This window comes from Leguminivora glycinivorella, chromosome 13, assembly GCF_023078275.1.
Source record: "Leguminivora glycinivorella isolate SPB_JAAS2020 chromosome 13, LegGlyc_1.1, whole genome shotgun sequence".
In the NCBI taxonomy this organism is placed as follows: domain Eukaryota; kingdom Metazoa; phylum Arthropoda; class Insecta; order Lepidoptera; family Tortricidae; genus Leguminivora; species Leguminivora glycinivorella.
Genome location: NC_062983.1, coordinates 8,214,375 through 8,229,443, shown reverse-complemented (window position 1 = coordinate 8,229,443; position 15,069 = coordinate 8,214,375). Strand labels below are relative to the sequence as shown.

The window sequence follows — 15,069 nt, the reverse complement described above, 5'->3', positions numbered from 1 at the left end:
AAAAAGTGTTAAGCGATTTTGTGGGTCGAGATCAAAGAACTGGAAAACATGATCAATAATGTAAATGAGTTAATAAAAAATCGGAGCATGTTTATGATAAATATGATCGGAATTTAAGAGAGGAGTTTGAAAAGACGACAAATTCATTTCTTGTTTGTTTTATATGATTTTTATTATAATGGTTTTTTATCTTTTGCACCTACCTACCACTACGTACATAGACATAGTTGCAAGTTATAAGCATCATTATTATATCATTATGTATTAATTTACGGATGATATGGGTTTTTGAACTGAACTTACAGTATTGAATGTCATATTTATGCAATAAATGTTTTTTATTAAATATTAGATTCATAAATAGGTGAAGTTCTCTATTTTCTTTACTAAATTTAGAAAGTTCCTATAGATAAAATACTTTGTCGTAAATATTGAAACTCTCCCAAGCGGAAAAGTGATTAATGGAGTTCTTAATACTCTTCCAGTTAATTATGTTCAAGTTGGAGTTACACATCATTGAGTGCTTTTAATCTCCTTTTACGCATTCCTTGAGGAAGACAAATGATATGGGAAAATTCTATTTTTATCTACTCGTATGAGAAAAATGCCATTATTTATTTCTGCCTTTTAACCGTAAGCCTGCGTAAAATATGTTCCCTTTTCAACCCTTATTTGGTTGTAGGAGTATTATGATTTATGTCAGATGCAATGGTATCATGGATGTCATACAATAAAATGTGAAAATGTAAGCTTATTATGGGGCACTGGTGGAAACCATAATGAGAAGTTTATTGTAGGTATTATACATATCTACATAACACTTCTCAGTTTACATAAAACATCCCAAAAGGAGGCAGAAGTAATTTGAGAAAGCGACTGTCACCTGTCTTTCCAAGTGAGAGATGAAACTCGTCACTTAAATGAAGATACCAAAATTGTGAAGCTTACATGTTGAGCATTTTGGTCTACACACATTTAATTTGTCGGTCCTGTGAGAGAATTTATTGCTAAGGAATACATAAATAAATAAATAAATAAATATTGGGGACACCTTACACAGATCAACTTATAGCCCCAAACTAAGCAAAGCTTGTACTATGGGTGCTAAGCGACGATATACATACATAAATAGATAAATACATACTTATATACATAGAAAATATCCATGACTCAGGAAGAAATATCTGTGCTCATCACACAAATAAATGCCCTTACCGGGATTCGAACCCAGGACCGCGGCTTAGCAGGCAGGGTCACTACCGACTGCGCCAGACCGGTCGTCACATTATTTCAGGTACAGTCAACCAACCCTAGGCCACTGTAGAACTATGTCATAGTGACGTTATAAATCAGATTGTAAGAAATCTCTTTACTGCTTGTCATTTTGACATGGTTGTAGAGTGGCCTAGGGTTCCAATTGGTTGACTGTACCTTTAATCCTGTAATCACCAGAGACGACCACATAAACAAGTGTAATATACCTTGATGCATTTTAATAAGATTTACGTATTTACATTACGATGACACCATTATCCATACTAATATTTTATATTACTTATATTATTATTGTGTCTGTTTATTTGTCAGTCTTTTACGGCAAAACCGAGCGACAAATTGAAGTGATTATTTAAGTCGAGATATTTGAAGCGATAGAGAGTGACATAGGCTACTTTTGGTCTCTTTCTAACCCACCACTTCCCTAAAATGGGGGGTGGAAGTTTGTATTCCGCAATTTTCGACTTTAACGCGAAGGAAGCCGCGGGAAAACGCTAGTACTCGTATGAAATAGGCATGGCGTCCAAAGGGTTAATAATAGTACTTACTTAATTAAGCTCAATTATTTATCATAAATGTATAGTTATGAGTTATGAATATTAAACTATTAATACTTAAGCTCTTATTTTAAGTACCTAGTTCCCGTTCGCCCGTGTAAGCAGAACGTCTTTACTTAGAAACATACCTACTCAAAGCAATATGCTCATTCATCGGTTTTCAGAAATGTCTTTACTCGTGGTTTACACGTGTTAAAAGGGCCATTGTATATTACTGGGAAATCATAAATAGGATATAAAAACGTTTAATTATATTATTTCCGCGAAAACGAAAAATAAATACATTTTTCACGGTACGCCCTCAGCGGGCGTTTTCGAACAGTACTTACAAAGAGAATATCTAAGTTACGCAGATGCTAGCGAATATATCAATGTCAAATTTATGTTCTTTTTAATATAAGTATTCTGAATTCCATAATATTTTTTTCATCACATTTGCTGTTTATAGGTATCATTGTGTCTACGTGTACTGAAGCATAATGTACTATTTTATTCCCAAGGGAATAATGGATTTAGTTTTAAAAATTAATACAATCCGTACAATACTTCAGGCAAAGGATGTTTTAATCAGCCAAGGATTTTTGTTGCACAACCAAAATGTAACTATTAAGCTATAAAAGATATTATACGGTATGAAAAATGCATTTTGTTTATGTTTTAGAATTATTTCAGCGTGTTTTGCATTTATTTCCTAAATTTAACTCAGATAAATCGTTATAATTTACAATCTGACAATATGTTCTCGACTCGCGCTTGACCGTGTGCCAGCGCCAGGCGCCCACCGTTGCCTAGCAACGAAGAGTACAACAAATCAAAATTAATGAATGAATGATAAATAAGTGAAAATTTAGTTCAATTATATGATTTATATGCTTTTTTGAACATTGCATCTAAATTAATATGCAGGATTTTCGAGTTTGTTTTCGTTCAAAAAGTGTTTGTTACCAAACACAATGGAATTTAATATGAATAATCTGATATAGATGAAGATACGCTACTGATCTTTGCGCCGTCGTTGCTTTGAAGGTTTTGCCTTATGACTTTTTTTTGGATTTTTCTCTCAAATGTGATGATAAACATTGTGTGTAACTCAGGAGGTAAGGATATTAAATACTCGTGTCTATATTCACTCCAGCCTGCGGCTGTCGTGAATATTCAGGACACTCGTGTTTAATGACCCCCTTACCTCCCTTGTTGCACAATGTACTATTCTCTTTCACGTTCTTTAACCAAATTTCCTAATTTAATTTTTCCTGTAAATTGGCCCATTCCACAATGCACTTGCACGTCTATAAATAAGTCATTAAATGACCGCAGGCCCAATCAGAAATAGATGGAACAGTATGAGTAACGGCACAACGCGTCGGGATTACGTTAGGGATTACGTTGGTCATTAGTATGTAATAGCTAACGAGAAACACACAGTACTATAAGTATACATCTCTCTATATAGTACGAGTAACATTTTGAGGCATTTCTTTTCGCTACAACTTAAATAACTATTCAGGATTCTAAAGGTTATCGCATGAGTGTCTATTGAGTGTCTATTTGTCTGTCTTATTGTGTATGACTTATGTCTATGGATGATGGTGACCGATTCCAAACACTCATCAATTGACTAATTCAGCAACCAAGTACTTGAATAGTTTTACAAAGTGGGCACTTTTTAAAACTATTCGGTAAGGTCCTTTGAAGTAGTAAATTGTCGGGAAAAGTAGCCAAAACTGGGCTAAAACCTCATGATTATTTGCAAGAGTCAAAGAAGTTGGAACGTGTTCTATTTATATAATTCCGTTAAAGTCCTCTATACCTTGTATGCACCCCGGGGTGATACGAGCGTGAGGGTTGATTGTAGTTAAATGGCAATTTGGACATATACATGCCATTAGAATTCACTATTAAGTTAAGCAAGTTTAATTTCTCGGTGTAAAGAGGTAGAACTCTTAAAAGCTGTCGTATGTCTAATCTTCTATTTAACTTGAACGTGAATCATATGAGTCACAACATAAAAATGCAGCATCGAAGCCGCGACCTAACCCAACCGGTCCGAGGTTAAGTGAACCATACGAGAATTAAATTTATGCCTTTTTAGTAGTTCTGCTACTGTATATTTAAATATAAGTCTTTGTATTTCTATTTCTGATGTTTGTAGTGATGTATTGGCTGAATAAATGAAATCTATTCTATTCTATTCTAAATATTTCAATGAATGAAGCACGTATCAAGATTCATTGACATAATATTGTCTTCGGTTACCGCGATAGTTACTCATGAAATAAAACTATGGAAACGGATTAAATCGCGTATACTGAATTTAAAAACGAAACGTCGGGATGTATTTTAAATTCAGTATACGCGATTTAATCCGTTTCCATAGTTTTATTTCATTCTTTGTCATGTTATTTTTATATTCATTGATAGATTTTTATCGAATAATATTTTTTTCCTGGATTACACGGGTATTTTAGGAAGCGGCATCTTTAATCCTCTGCTCATTTGAATAACTTACAAATCCTTTCTTTAAACAAGATTAAAACTCGAGTTTCCAAAAGGTTTCATTTTTCAACCCAACGAACGCATAAATTTTAATCAAGCCAACTTTTTTATCCGTGAAATACCTTTGAAATTGCGAAAAGAATTGGATATTATTCAAGTTACCCTTGTTGATTATTCTGGACAGGGGGAAGTTTCCGAAACAACTTGTTTCATAAAGGAGTTTCTCTTGAAACAACTTGAATTCGGAACAGGCACTAATAAATTATTTTTTCGATTTCGGACTTTCTCTTGGCTACGCGTGTCGCATGCTTATCGAGATTTAAGGAATTCGGAACAGGTACTAATATGTCGTATTTTCTCGCTTATAGCTGGTTATTTTAAAAATAATGATCGGGAACAGGCCTGTTAGTACCTATTCCAGCATCTTAGGCATAATCAGAACCTATTGTTTTTATGCAGGCCACCCCAGAAAGCTTTCTATGGGGAATGTTTCATGAGAAAAAATCATCATCAAATCATTAATATCAATATGTATGTAGATTGTACAATGTACATCATGCTTCCTCTACGATTCAGTTACCGATAAGCTAAGGCACTAGCAATTACCCGTTTCTAGGCATTATTAATTATTAGTCATTAACGTTTCCTCGCGATCTAACCCAATTAAGTTTCTAACTAGGCGGTCTAGCCCGTGCTCCTGATGTTGTGAATGTGGAACGATCGACCGAACTGTGTCGGTAAATGTTAGATTAGTGTCCTTTTTAACCCCCCACGTAAAAACGACGGGGTGAGTTGGACGTGTCTGTCTGTCTGTTTGTCTCTGTGTGTGTCTGGCTGTCTGTTTCATGGTAGCTCCGGACCGTTCGGGGGATGGACCAATTTAGATTTAGTTAGTACAAAGTACAGATGTAGTGCGAAAAGATTTGCCTTCGGATTGTTACGGAAACGTACGAACGTGTCATGCTATTTCAGTCAGTGTCAGTACAAGACGTACTGACATTGACTGAACTAGCATGACAAATTTTCGCTCTACATCTGTATATTTTGTTTGAAAGCTGAATTAGTCCGGAGTGTTCTTAGCCATGTTTGATGGAAATCGATCCAATATTTTATCTTGAATGTATCTATATCTATATCCCAGAGCGAAGTAAATTCCTTATCAAGGTAATTAAGGAAGCCAGATACAATACGGTCTTTCACTTAGGATTGTGCATTACAAAGGTCCATTGATGCTGTAAACAGATGCCTCTTGAGAACTTGTGAAGATGCGATACTGGTAGTATAGCAGCTAGATAAGTAAATAAATGGTCGGGTCTATGGTAACTCGTTGTCATGTTCACATTTTTCGGATTAAACTGTGATTTATTTACAAAGACATGATTTTCCAAGACATGATTGAAAACCTATATCATGCTTCTATGAAAATAGGTCTTAAGATGAACATGTCCAAGACCAAAGTTATGACGAACATCTCTGGTGAATCGATCCCAACTATTATGGTGGGGAACGAAGCGCTAGAGATGGTCAAACAATACGTGTACCTTGGACATGTTATATCTTTTGACAAAACACTTCAAGAAAAGGAGATCTCCAGGAGAATCCAGCTCGGTTGGGCGGCATTCAATAAACTTGCAGATATCCTCAAACCCACTGACATTCCACAGTGCTTGAAAACCCGTCTCTTTAATCAATGTGTCCTGCCCACCATGACCTACGGTGCCGAGACATGGACGCTCACTAAGAAGGCTGTGCATAGGATACAAGTAGCACAGAGAGCCATGGAGCGCGCCATGCTCGGTATTAAGATGCAAGATCGAGTAAGGAATACCGAGATCCGTCGTCGCACTAAGGTGCAAGACGTAGGTTTCGTTATTACTAAACTAAAATGGAGTTGGGCGGGACATGTTGCTAGGCAGAGTGATGGCAGGTGGACCAAAATGTTAACGGAATGGTGGCCGCTAACAAATAGAAGAAGTGCCTGGCATCCGTTGGCTCGTTGGGTCGACGACATCCGAAAAACTGCGGGTCACAACTGGATGAGATTAGCCCAGGACCGGGAGAAGTGGCGTACTAGAAGAGAGGCCTATGCTCAGCAGTGGGCGATAAAAGGCTGATATGATGATGATGATGATTATTTACAAAGAGTTGAGTATTCAATAGGTATGTATTCTTGTCTACGTGTCAAACTGCAGTTAGAAATGCTATCAGAGTAACAGGAAACGGACGCAAGGTTATTGGATGTCTAGTCCATTTCCCGATTAGGGATTGTCTGCTTCCGGGACTGGGAATATTCCCGACTCCCGACGTCATTATTGGGAAATACGGTGGTTTATTTGATATATATTTTTGTAATGAAACCCCTAAAAAAAACCTAATAACACCATTCATCATTTTAAAAAGGGATGAACATCGAGACATATTTCGGTGCATAGAGATCGGCAATAATAAATTTATTTATTAAAAAAATATTATCAAACGACACTTGTTAATCAAATATTATCGAGAACAAACACCACCATATTCGGTATATTACAAAGTAGAATTTTCCGTTCAATGAATTTTGGAACACTAGACAGTTGGCAGACGGATACCCGTGCAGTTTGCTCCAACCATAATGTTTTTCCTGAAAACATATGAATAATGTTAGGACCATTTTCCCTGGCACATACTACTCTACCCTTGGTATCGGAACGGAGCGTTTTCGCTCCAAATAATAGGGATTCTGCAAAACTAGCCCGATTGCAGCCGGGCACGTTTACAGGAGCATTATTCCAAACTAACACATATTTTCAATTTCATACTTTCTCGTCCCATCTCACTCATGCTTGTGTTATGCACCGATTGGTGCAAGCGAGATACACTGAGCAAGTACCAAGCATTACCAATTTTAGAAGTGGATTGAGGTTCCATTTTACAGCCCAGATTGAATGCATGCACGGGTGGGCCAGTATCGATGAAATGCCATTTGGAGTTTAGAATTTCCTAAGCTATATTCACACGGTGGAACTAGTTTAGCCAAGTATAGTACATATTAGGTAAGTAATTTACCTAATCAGTGCAGTGTGTGCTTATTGTTGCGGTGTGTCTGGACCGATACGACCTTCAAACTTTCAAGAAAAGAGCCTACACCCATCATAAAGGCCGGCAACTCACTCCCATCAACTCTTCTGGTGTTTCGGGTAGGCACATAGACATGGGCGGCAGTGATCTACTGATCGCTTACCATCAGGCGACCTGTCTGTTCGTTTGCCTCCTCGCAAAAAAACACTGTCTCTCTCAACATTGCAGAAGTTAACAGGTGAAAGGGATTTTACAATTTACATAATACCCTGTCTTACATGATTAATTTAAAAAATCGATTAGTTATATGTGAATAATACTTTGATCCTAATAACAAACTAACTACGCAACTAAAGTCACAAATATGCTGTTATGCTAAATGTTTGCAACACTCAACCAATTTAGACCCTAATCCAACTTAAAACTTAAACTGTTTTGCATAGGATAAACGATGCCCAAAAGGCTTAAATACAGATTAAATAATTTAAGGCTAGATATGCAAATGCTAATTAACATTTTATGTGGAACTACAAGTTTGTTACTTAATATTATAATTAAAGGATCAAACAAGGGTCTCCAAGAATCCTACTCCTTCTAGACATTGAAATTGAGGACATTGTGTGGTTTGTAAAATGAAAATGAAATATTTATTTTTCAAATATAGGCATATTACAATGAGTCCAAGAAAGCTATGCCGGCTCTTACCCTACGCCTCAGCCTCGAGAAGATTTCAGTCCCCCTCAGTTGGAGGAGGGTATCCACTATGGTACCGGCAAGAAAATCGGCGGGCCATTTCTTGTATGTAAAGTTTTATATTTGCATTCAAATCTACATTGACATTGTTAGGTTGTTATTTTATCACTTACCATTTGAAAATACTCAAGTTAACACAGCTTTAATACAAATATTTTTGTATCACCCTGTCAATGCCATCTTATTGGAGGGCTGTGATCTGGTATTTTTGAGCTAGAACTCCACGCAACGACACACTTGCTCCTAAATCTCCTATTATAGTCAAAGGCAGCAAGTGGCGTATCTGTCTTCAAGTAATATGTAATCTTTGCCTCGGGTCTCAGGCGTTTACGTAAACCCATAAGTTACGTCGCAGATGGGCCCAAAATTAAACCCGCAGATGTTGAGGCCCATTTGCTTTATGCGCCATTTTTAACTTGGGCCAAGGCTCGGGTTTTGGCTCGCCCGTAGAATAAAAATTCAAACTTTTTATAGTTGATGCAGACGGTCGTTATGAGATTAAAGTTTATAAACAAGCTTTTTTTTATCGAACCTGTAAATTATGTTTACTAACTGATAGATAAACTTATGAAGCTTTTCCATGTGAAGTGTCTGATCATGTGTAATTTTACACGTTGTGAGTACTGTAAGAGAGTCGGCCTATCAGTGGAGAGCATCCAAACATTTAAACAACGCTTTGAATCAATATTTTTTTATATTTTAGGAGCTAAGTACAACCGTTCACTCTCAATCGCTGCTTCTATCTGAATGCCCCATTGAAGTGTCTGTTTTCCTTGACGTTCTTATACTGTTCCAATTTTAAATCAGGGACTGCCAGTCAGCGACCATGACTGCTGTAAAAGGTTTCATTCTGAATGCGAAACCTCTTACATATCCCTCCCCCTTATGTTAGAAGCAGCCATTGTTCACAATACTACACCCTATCCTATCCTATTCTACCCTAACTACCGGTTGGCCCTACCTAAGCCAGGCCCCCCTACACACAAAAAAAAAATCTCCTAACACCCAATAGTGACAGCCTCATTCAAGGTAGCCAACATCTAACGCTCTTTGCGTGGTTGCCTAGTCCACGGTTGAGACCGCCATAATTTGGATAGTTGGACTATAGCCAAGGTCCTCGCAAATTAGTCAGATATGGACTATGGTTAGGAAAACCAATGGCAAAAACCTAACCCCTGCCCATCGACTAAACCCTTTTATTTTGAACTTTCTGACAGCTAATTGTCTGTGGCCATGACTAGATGACATTGACATGACAGCTGTTAGCAAATTCTCCTAACTTCAAGTAAAAAAACAAGGCAAAACGTTTATTTCACATGAAAAAACATAATAAATTCTGAAGATGCCGATTCTTGTTGGCGGTGGCGTTGAAGTGGGGGCTTCTCATGGCCGCCAATCTTCCCGCCGCGCCGCTTGCGAAGTGAAGTGGAGCCCGAACGGCTCATGAAGATTGCTACAGCTGTAGTGTGCTGCACGTTGGTGATGACGACGAAGTGGGGGTTGCATATGACCGCCAGCCATCCCGCCACACCGTGAGCAGCTGGATCATCTGGTCATCTAGTCGGCCTTGTCTTGATACATGTAAAAGAAATGTGTATGAACGTTGTTCTTTGTAGTCAGGAAATTATAAGGGTGTTGTGACATTACTCTATAACTTTAAACGATTGTATCTATTTATTAAATATTTACAGTTTGGGGTGTGTTTTATTCCACAGTTTACATATTTTCATATAACTTAACCTTATTGGTAGCTATAGGAAAACATTATGGAATAAATAAGCCTATCAAATAGTTTTTATTCTAATATAAACATTGCATAAATAATATGTATAGTATTCTACATGTTATACATTGCGCCAAAATAATTAGTTCTATGTGGTTATTTACAAATAATTATCCTTTTTAACATTTTGGATAGGCAAATGACATTTTCTGTCACAAGTCGTTTTTCCTTTGAAATAATGTACATTTTAGTTCACTAATCACAATTATTCCCTAAGTTCTACAATATAATGTATAATTAAAAGATTGAAACTAAATTTACATTGCCTATCTAATGTAACCTACATATCTAGGAAGATTTACTGCATATGTGTATGATTAAGTATATAGGTATGATGGAGCTGATGTTCACGCAATTTGCGTCGACGCCCATGGTCACCGAAGAGGAGTCGTAGAGTTTCTTGAACAACACAATCTTGAGCGCCCGTTGCTCTGTTGAATGTCTCGCATTCCATTTTTACGTCAATTCTGCACAGCTATATTTTAACTACGGAATGGGTGACACTGAATATTAGATAATAAGAAATATATCACCCGGAACAGCTCTTCGTATTGGCGACGATGGTCACTTTGTTTTCCTTCTTCTTAAAGCGCGTTTGGCTTATCGCTTGGCATGTGCTTCCTCGCGCTATGAGGTCGGGGTTCGTTGTCAGAAAACTCTGAAATCGAAACTAGGGGAAACTTTCAGACGTTAGCGCCTCCACCATGTAAGAGAGTCGGCCTATCAGTGGAGAGCATCCAAACATTTAAACAACGCTTTGAATCAATATTTTTTTATATTTTAGGAGCTAAGTACAACCGTTCACTCTCAATCGCTGCTTCTATCTGAATGCCCCATTGAAGTGTCTGTTTTCCTTGACGTTCTTATACTGTTCCAATTTTAAATCAGGGACTGCCAGTCAGCGACCATGACTGCTGTAAAAGGTTTCATTCTGAATGCGAAACCTCTTACAGTACTCACATGCAAGTTTCATTAGTCATTACATTGCAGTATTTGTTTGGTATGCTCAATTGTATGTAACCTCAACAGTCGAGTCCGCAATTTACCTAAAATCGCATGCGAGTTCGCGCACCGTCTAAATAGGCCCTTATGCATGCACACTCCACGTTAATGCGGGTTTGGCATAAATTGGCAGCCCGGAAAATTGCGGACGTGCGGACACATGTATAACCCGATAATATGCACCCGTGGCCCGTGGCTCGCTAATGTGTTTACTGCAAACATGCCGCAATATACTACCGTCTTGCGCGAGCGAGAGATGGAGATGGAAAATTTTCTTTTCATCACATTTGCTGTTTAAAGGTCTCATTGCGTTTACGTGTACTGAAGAATAATGTTATTTTATTCCCAAGGGAATAATCGATTTAGTTTTAAAAATTAAACCAATCCGTACAATACTTCAGCCAAAGGATGTTTCAATCAGCCAAGGATTTTTTGTGCACAACTAAAATTTGACTATTAAGCTATAAAGAAAATATTATACGGTGTGAAAATGCATTTTATTTATGTTTTACAATTATTTCAGTGTGTTTTACATTTATTTTGTAAATTTCACGCAGATAAACCGTTATAATTTGCAATCTGTCAGGAAATTGTGACGGCCATCTCGATTTGCGCTTGACCGCGTTGCCATAGCAACGGGCAGTACAACACCGCCATTCATTGAAGGTTTTGCCTTATGATTTTTTTTCTCTGTGTTTTCCTTTCAAATGTGGTGAAAAATATTGTGTGTAACTCAGGAGGTAAGGATTTTGTAAACTCGTGTCTATAACTCTCTCCAGCCTGCGGCTGTCGCGAGTTATTGACACTTGTTGACCAAATCCCCCTTGCCTCCCTTGTTGCACAATATACTATTACAGTTCATGGAACGTGGAACGAAGTAAAGCCTGACCAGAAATATATGACTATGGTCAGGGGGGCGCTGTTATTCTGATGTATATATGGGGTGACAGTTCAGTATAGTATGAAGAAAATAGTTCTAACTGGTCAGGCTTTAGTTGTAACTTAAGAACATGCTCAATTGGTCACGGTAATAAAGGAACACTTAAAGGAAATGTTTGGTCCATCCTGCAGTTGACTGGTCAACCAAAGTCCTCTATCGCATAGCTACAGTCAGCAAGAAAGTGGTTTACCACTTTTCGACTCTATTTAAAAACACAAGGTCGAAAAGTGGTAAACCACTGTTTTGGCTGACTGAACATTAGGTACGAAAAAAAACACTAACTTCATAATCAATATGAAGTTTTGGTCTTATTACTTATTTTTCAATCCGGAGGTGTGTACCAAAAATGAACCACACTCATAACTTCTGAGCTACTTAATGGAGATGGAGATTAACAATCTAATATCCTCAACTTTCTAATACGAGTATTAAGTATTCTAAATTACCTTAACCTTGACTATCGTGTCCTTTTTCTAAAACAACACAGATAACGCGACATTAAAGAATCTATTTTAAAACCAGTTTCCACTTACCACACACCAATCACATCATTTTAAGGCTCCCCACAGACAGTCTTAAAAATTCATAATCTTAAAAAAAACTTGTATGCAATCTGACAGTTCAGATCTGTCAGTGTCTTGTCAGTGTCAGTTTGAACTGTCAGATTGCATACAAGTTTTTTTTAAGATTATGAATTTTTAAGACTGTCTGTGGGGAGCCTAATACAAATTGTCAAACGATAAGGGCTACGACGCACTAATAGGCAGTTACCAATAAAACCATGGTAACCAAAAGTCAACAGCACTTGGAATGCCCGGCAATCGACCAAAAGGGTTTTCCCTCAGGCATTAGCTTAAAATGACCTATTTTCGACCTTTTTTCGCAATAAAGATTATCCTCCTGCAAATATTACAAGTGCCACTTTTGTATGTATGGAAAAATTTATTGCATTATATATCCTTAGAGACGGAGTTGATAAACTACGGTCCCTTTTATTTTGTTTATTGGAACGTAATACATTAACTTCTAACATAATATCAGTGATGTTTGTAACTTTTTCTTTGAGTTCGGTAATCGTTTTGTCGCAAAGGAAAGTTCTTTGTGATGCTGATGAGAATTGGTGGCATTGGCTGATTCATTCGAGTTGTTTGTTTCTCATATGTTGGAAGCAGATGACACAGAGAGTTTGTACTCATATTATCTTGAGTCCTTGATGACACAGTTTGCCCTTTCCTTGTATCCGTGAAGAGTATTGTAAGATTGTAGCTGATTTCAAAGATTCGTTTGGTAGACTTGTTAGTTTAAGAGTTTCTAATGATTTTTTGTTATAATAGGTCCTAACAATTGTAGAATAATCCTAATATTAAATCCTTTACCTATACATATCTTAGTATAAATTCTGACATGGTTCATGTCGTGTTACGTAACTGCTGCGTTTATCAAAACACAGGACATCGAATAGAATTCTACATAATCAATTAAGTGGGACTTTTATTTTATGTCATGTTTAACGTGTGAAGTAAAATTAAATAAATATTTATTACTCCTTAGTCATTAAACCGTGAAGGTATTACAAATTCGCCTTTCTAATGTTCCCATTTGTTCCAGGTTATGCACACTGCGCGTCACCCGCCTCCGCGTGTGCGGTGCCCTTGGCGAGGCGGGCGGCGGGGCGGCGGGCGGAGCGGGTGCGGGCGCGGTGATCCTAGCGGCGCGCATGCACAGCAGCAAGCGGACACTGCGCTCGAACGACATCGCCGTGCCCCCATGGACGTGGAGCTCGATCTGTGCTTCTCTCTACAGTACCCGCATTTTGTTAAGCGTGATGGCAATAGGTAAGCGTTTAAGAATGATTTATAATATCTACACCACAATATTGCGTCCAGATATAAATAGAAATACTAATTAAATAATCAATACCCAATAATAATTAAAAAACAACGTGCTATGCTAAACATTCCTCATGGCCATAAGCTTTTTACTGGTCGTTACTTTTCCTGAAAATTCTTTGAAACCACAAATTACCACCGGTGTTGCTCAAAATTGAGACATTAATCCGCTTTTTCTTCATTTTGAACAAATCTGTTTACATGTCAGTGTTTACAGCTCATTCTAATTTTATTGCCGATCGTTGAAACGTGGGGATACGAATTGAAATTTCTAAGCCGAGGCCAATTTTAACGGCGTAATAAAACTAATAGAGGCATGCAATCCGCCACGTTTATCGCTGTTGTGTTGGCTGTGGCCTGTTTCAGACTTAGTTTTTGTTTTATTACAAAGATAATAGGACTACAAAATGATTTGCAATAAAAATATGAAGTGAATCATTTTTAATCTTCTCAATCTTTTATTATTTTGGAAGTTTTATGTACTCTCAAAAATGTAAACTTCTAAAGTTATATGGAGTTGCGAAGTTTTACCATTTATGGCATTGAATCCGTATGGCGTTAACGAAACGGTGCTACAGTTTTCATTAAAAAAACTGCTACGCGCTACGATGGATACGTATAATGATTTAGAAATATACAATGTAATATAAATTTTGTGTGTTTCTTCTGGAAAGTGTAGATATTAAACTGTACTTATGTCAACACTCAACAGACTCGATACGACATAGACAGACAGGAATCCGGAGCCAAGGATATTAGATGTCACTGTCACCTTTCCGCCTTTATATTTTCTTCTTTGAAACGAGAAACAAATTCCTCGAGCATTCCGAGAATGTTGAAGGCGTACGCAACCCACAGAATGGGAGAATGTCAAATCGATAACGTAAATGTAAAAACCCACTAAAATGTTTAAAAGCGGGGCTTGAAATAGACAGTTGTGTAATTGTGAATACCATAATATACTTACCAGAATCCTTGATACGGAGAGTAATAGAAATGAGTTAAAGGGGAAATTTGTAAAGTACCTTAAACATTAATTTGTTAATAAATATGTAGCTAGGTATTCGTATTAGTACCTTTCCTATCCAAATATTCTTTGATATAGTTACTCAAAAAGTACCCAGTTTAGCGTGCACATACGAAGTTTGTATTTACAAACTAGTGCTTTTACTTTTCGATATTTTTTTGTGTTTGTTTTACCCTCTCTGCATCATTTTAATTTTTTATAGACTAGCTTTATTACTTCTCATATTTATTACACATCGTTTGATTTCAGTATTAATGGAACCCATTAAGTAGGGTAATAAAATAAAA

General features: G+C 37.2%; 1 protein-coding gene across 1 annotated transcript in view; it reads left to right on the top strand.

Moving 5' to 3' along the window:
• LOC125232429 (phosphofurin acidic cluster sorting protein 1) overlaps positions 1–15,069 on the top strand; it is a 199,485-nt gene that overhangs the window by 157,695 nt on the left and 26,721 nt on the right. Inside the window, 2 exon segments of the mRNA XM_048138085.1 lie at positions 13,475–13,632; positions 13,635–13,701. Of these exon segments, the coding sequence (XP_047994042.1) occupies positions 13,475–13,632; positions 13,635–13,701 (225 nt within the window).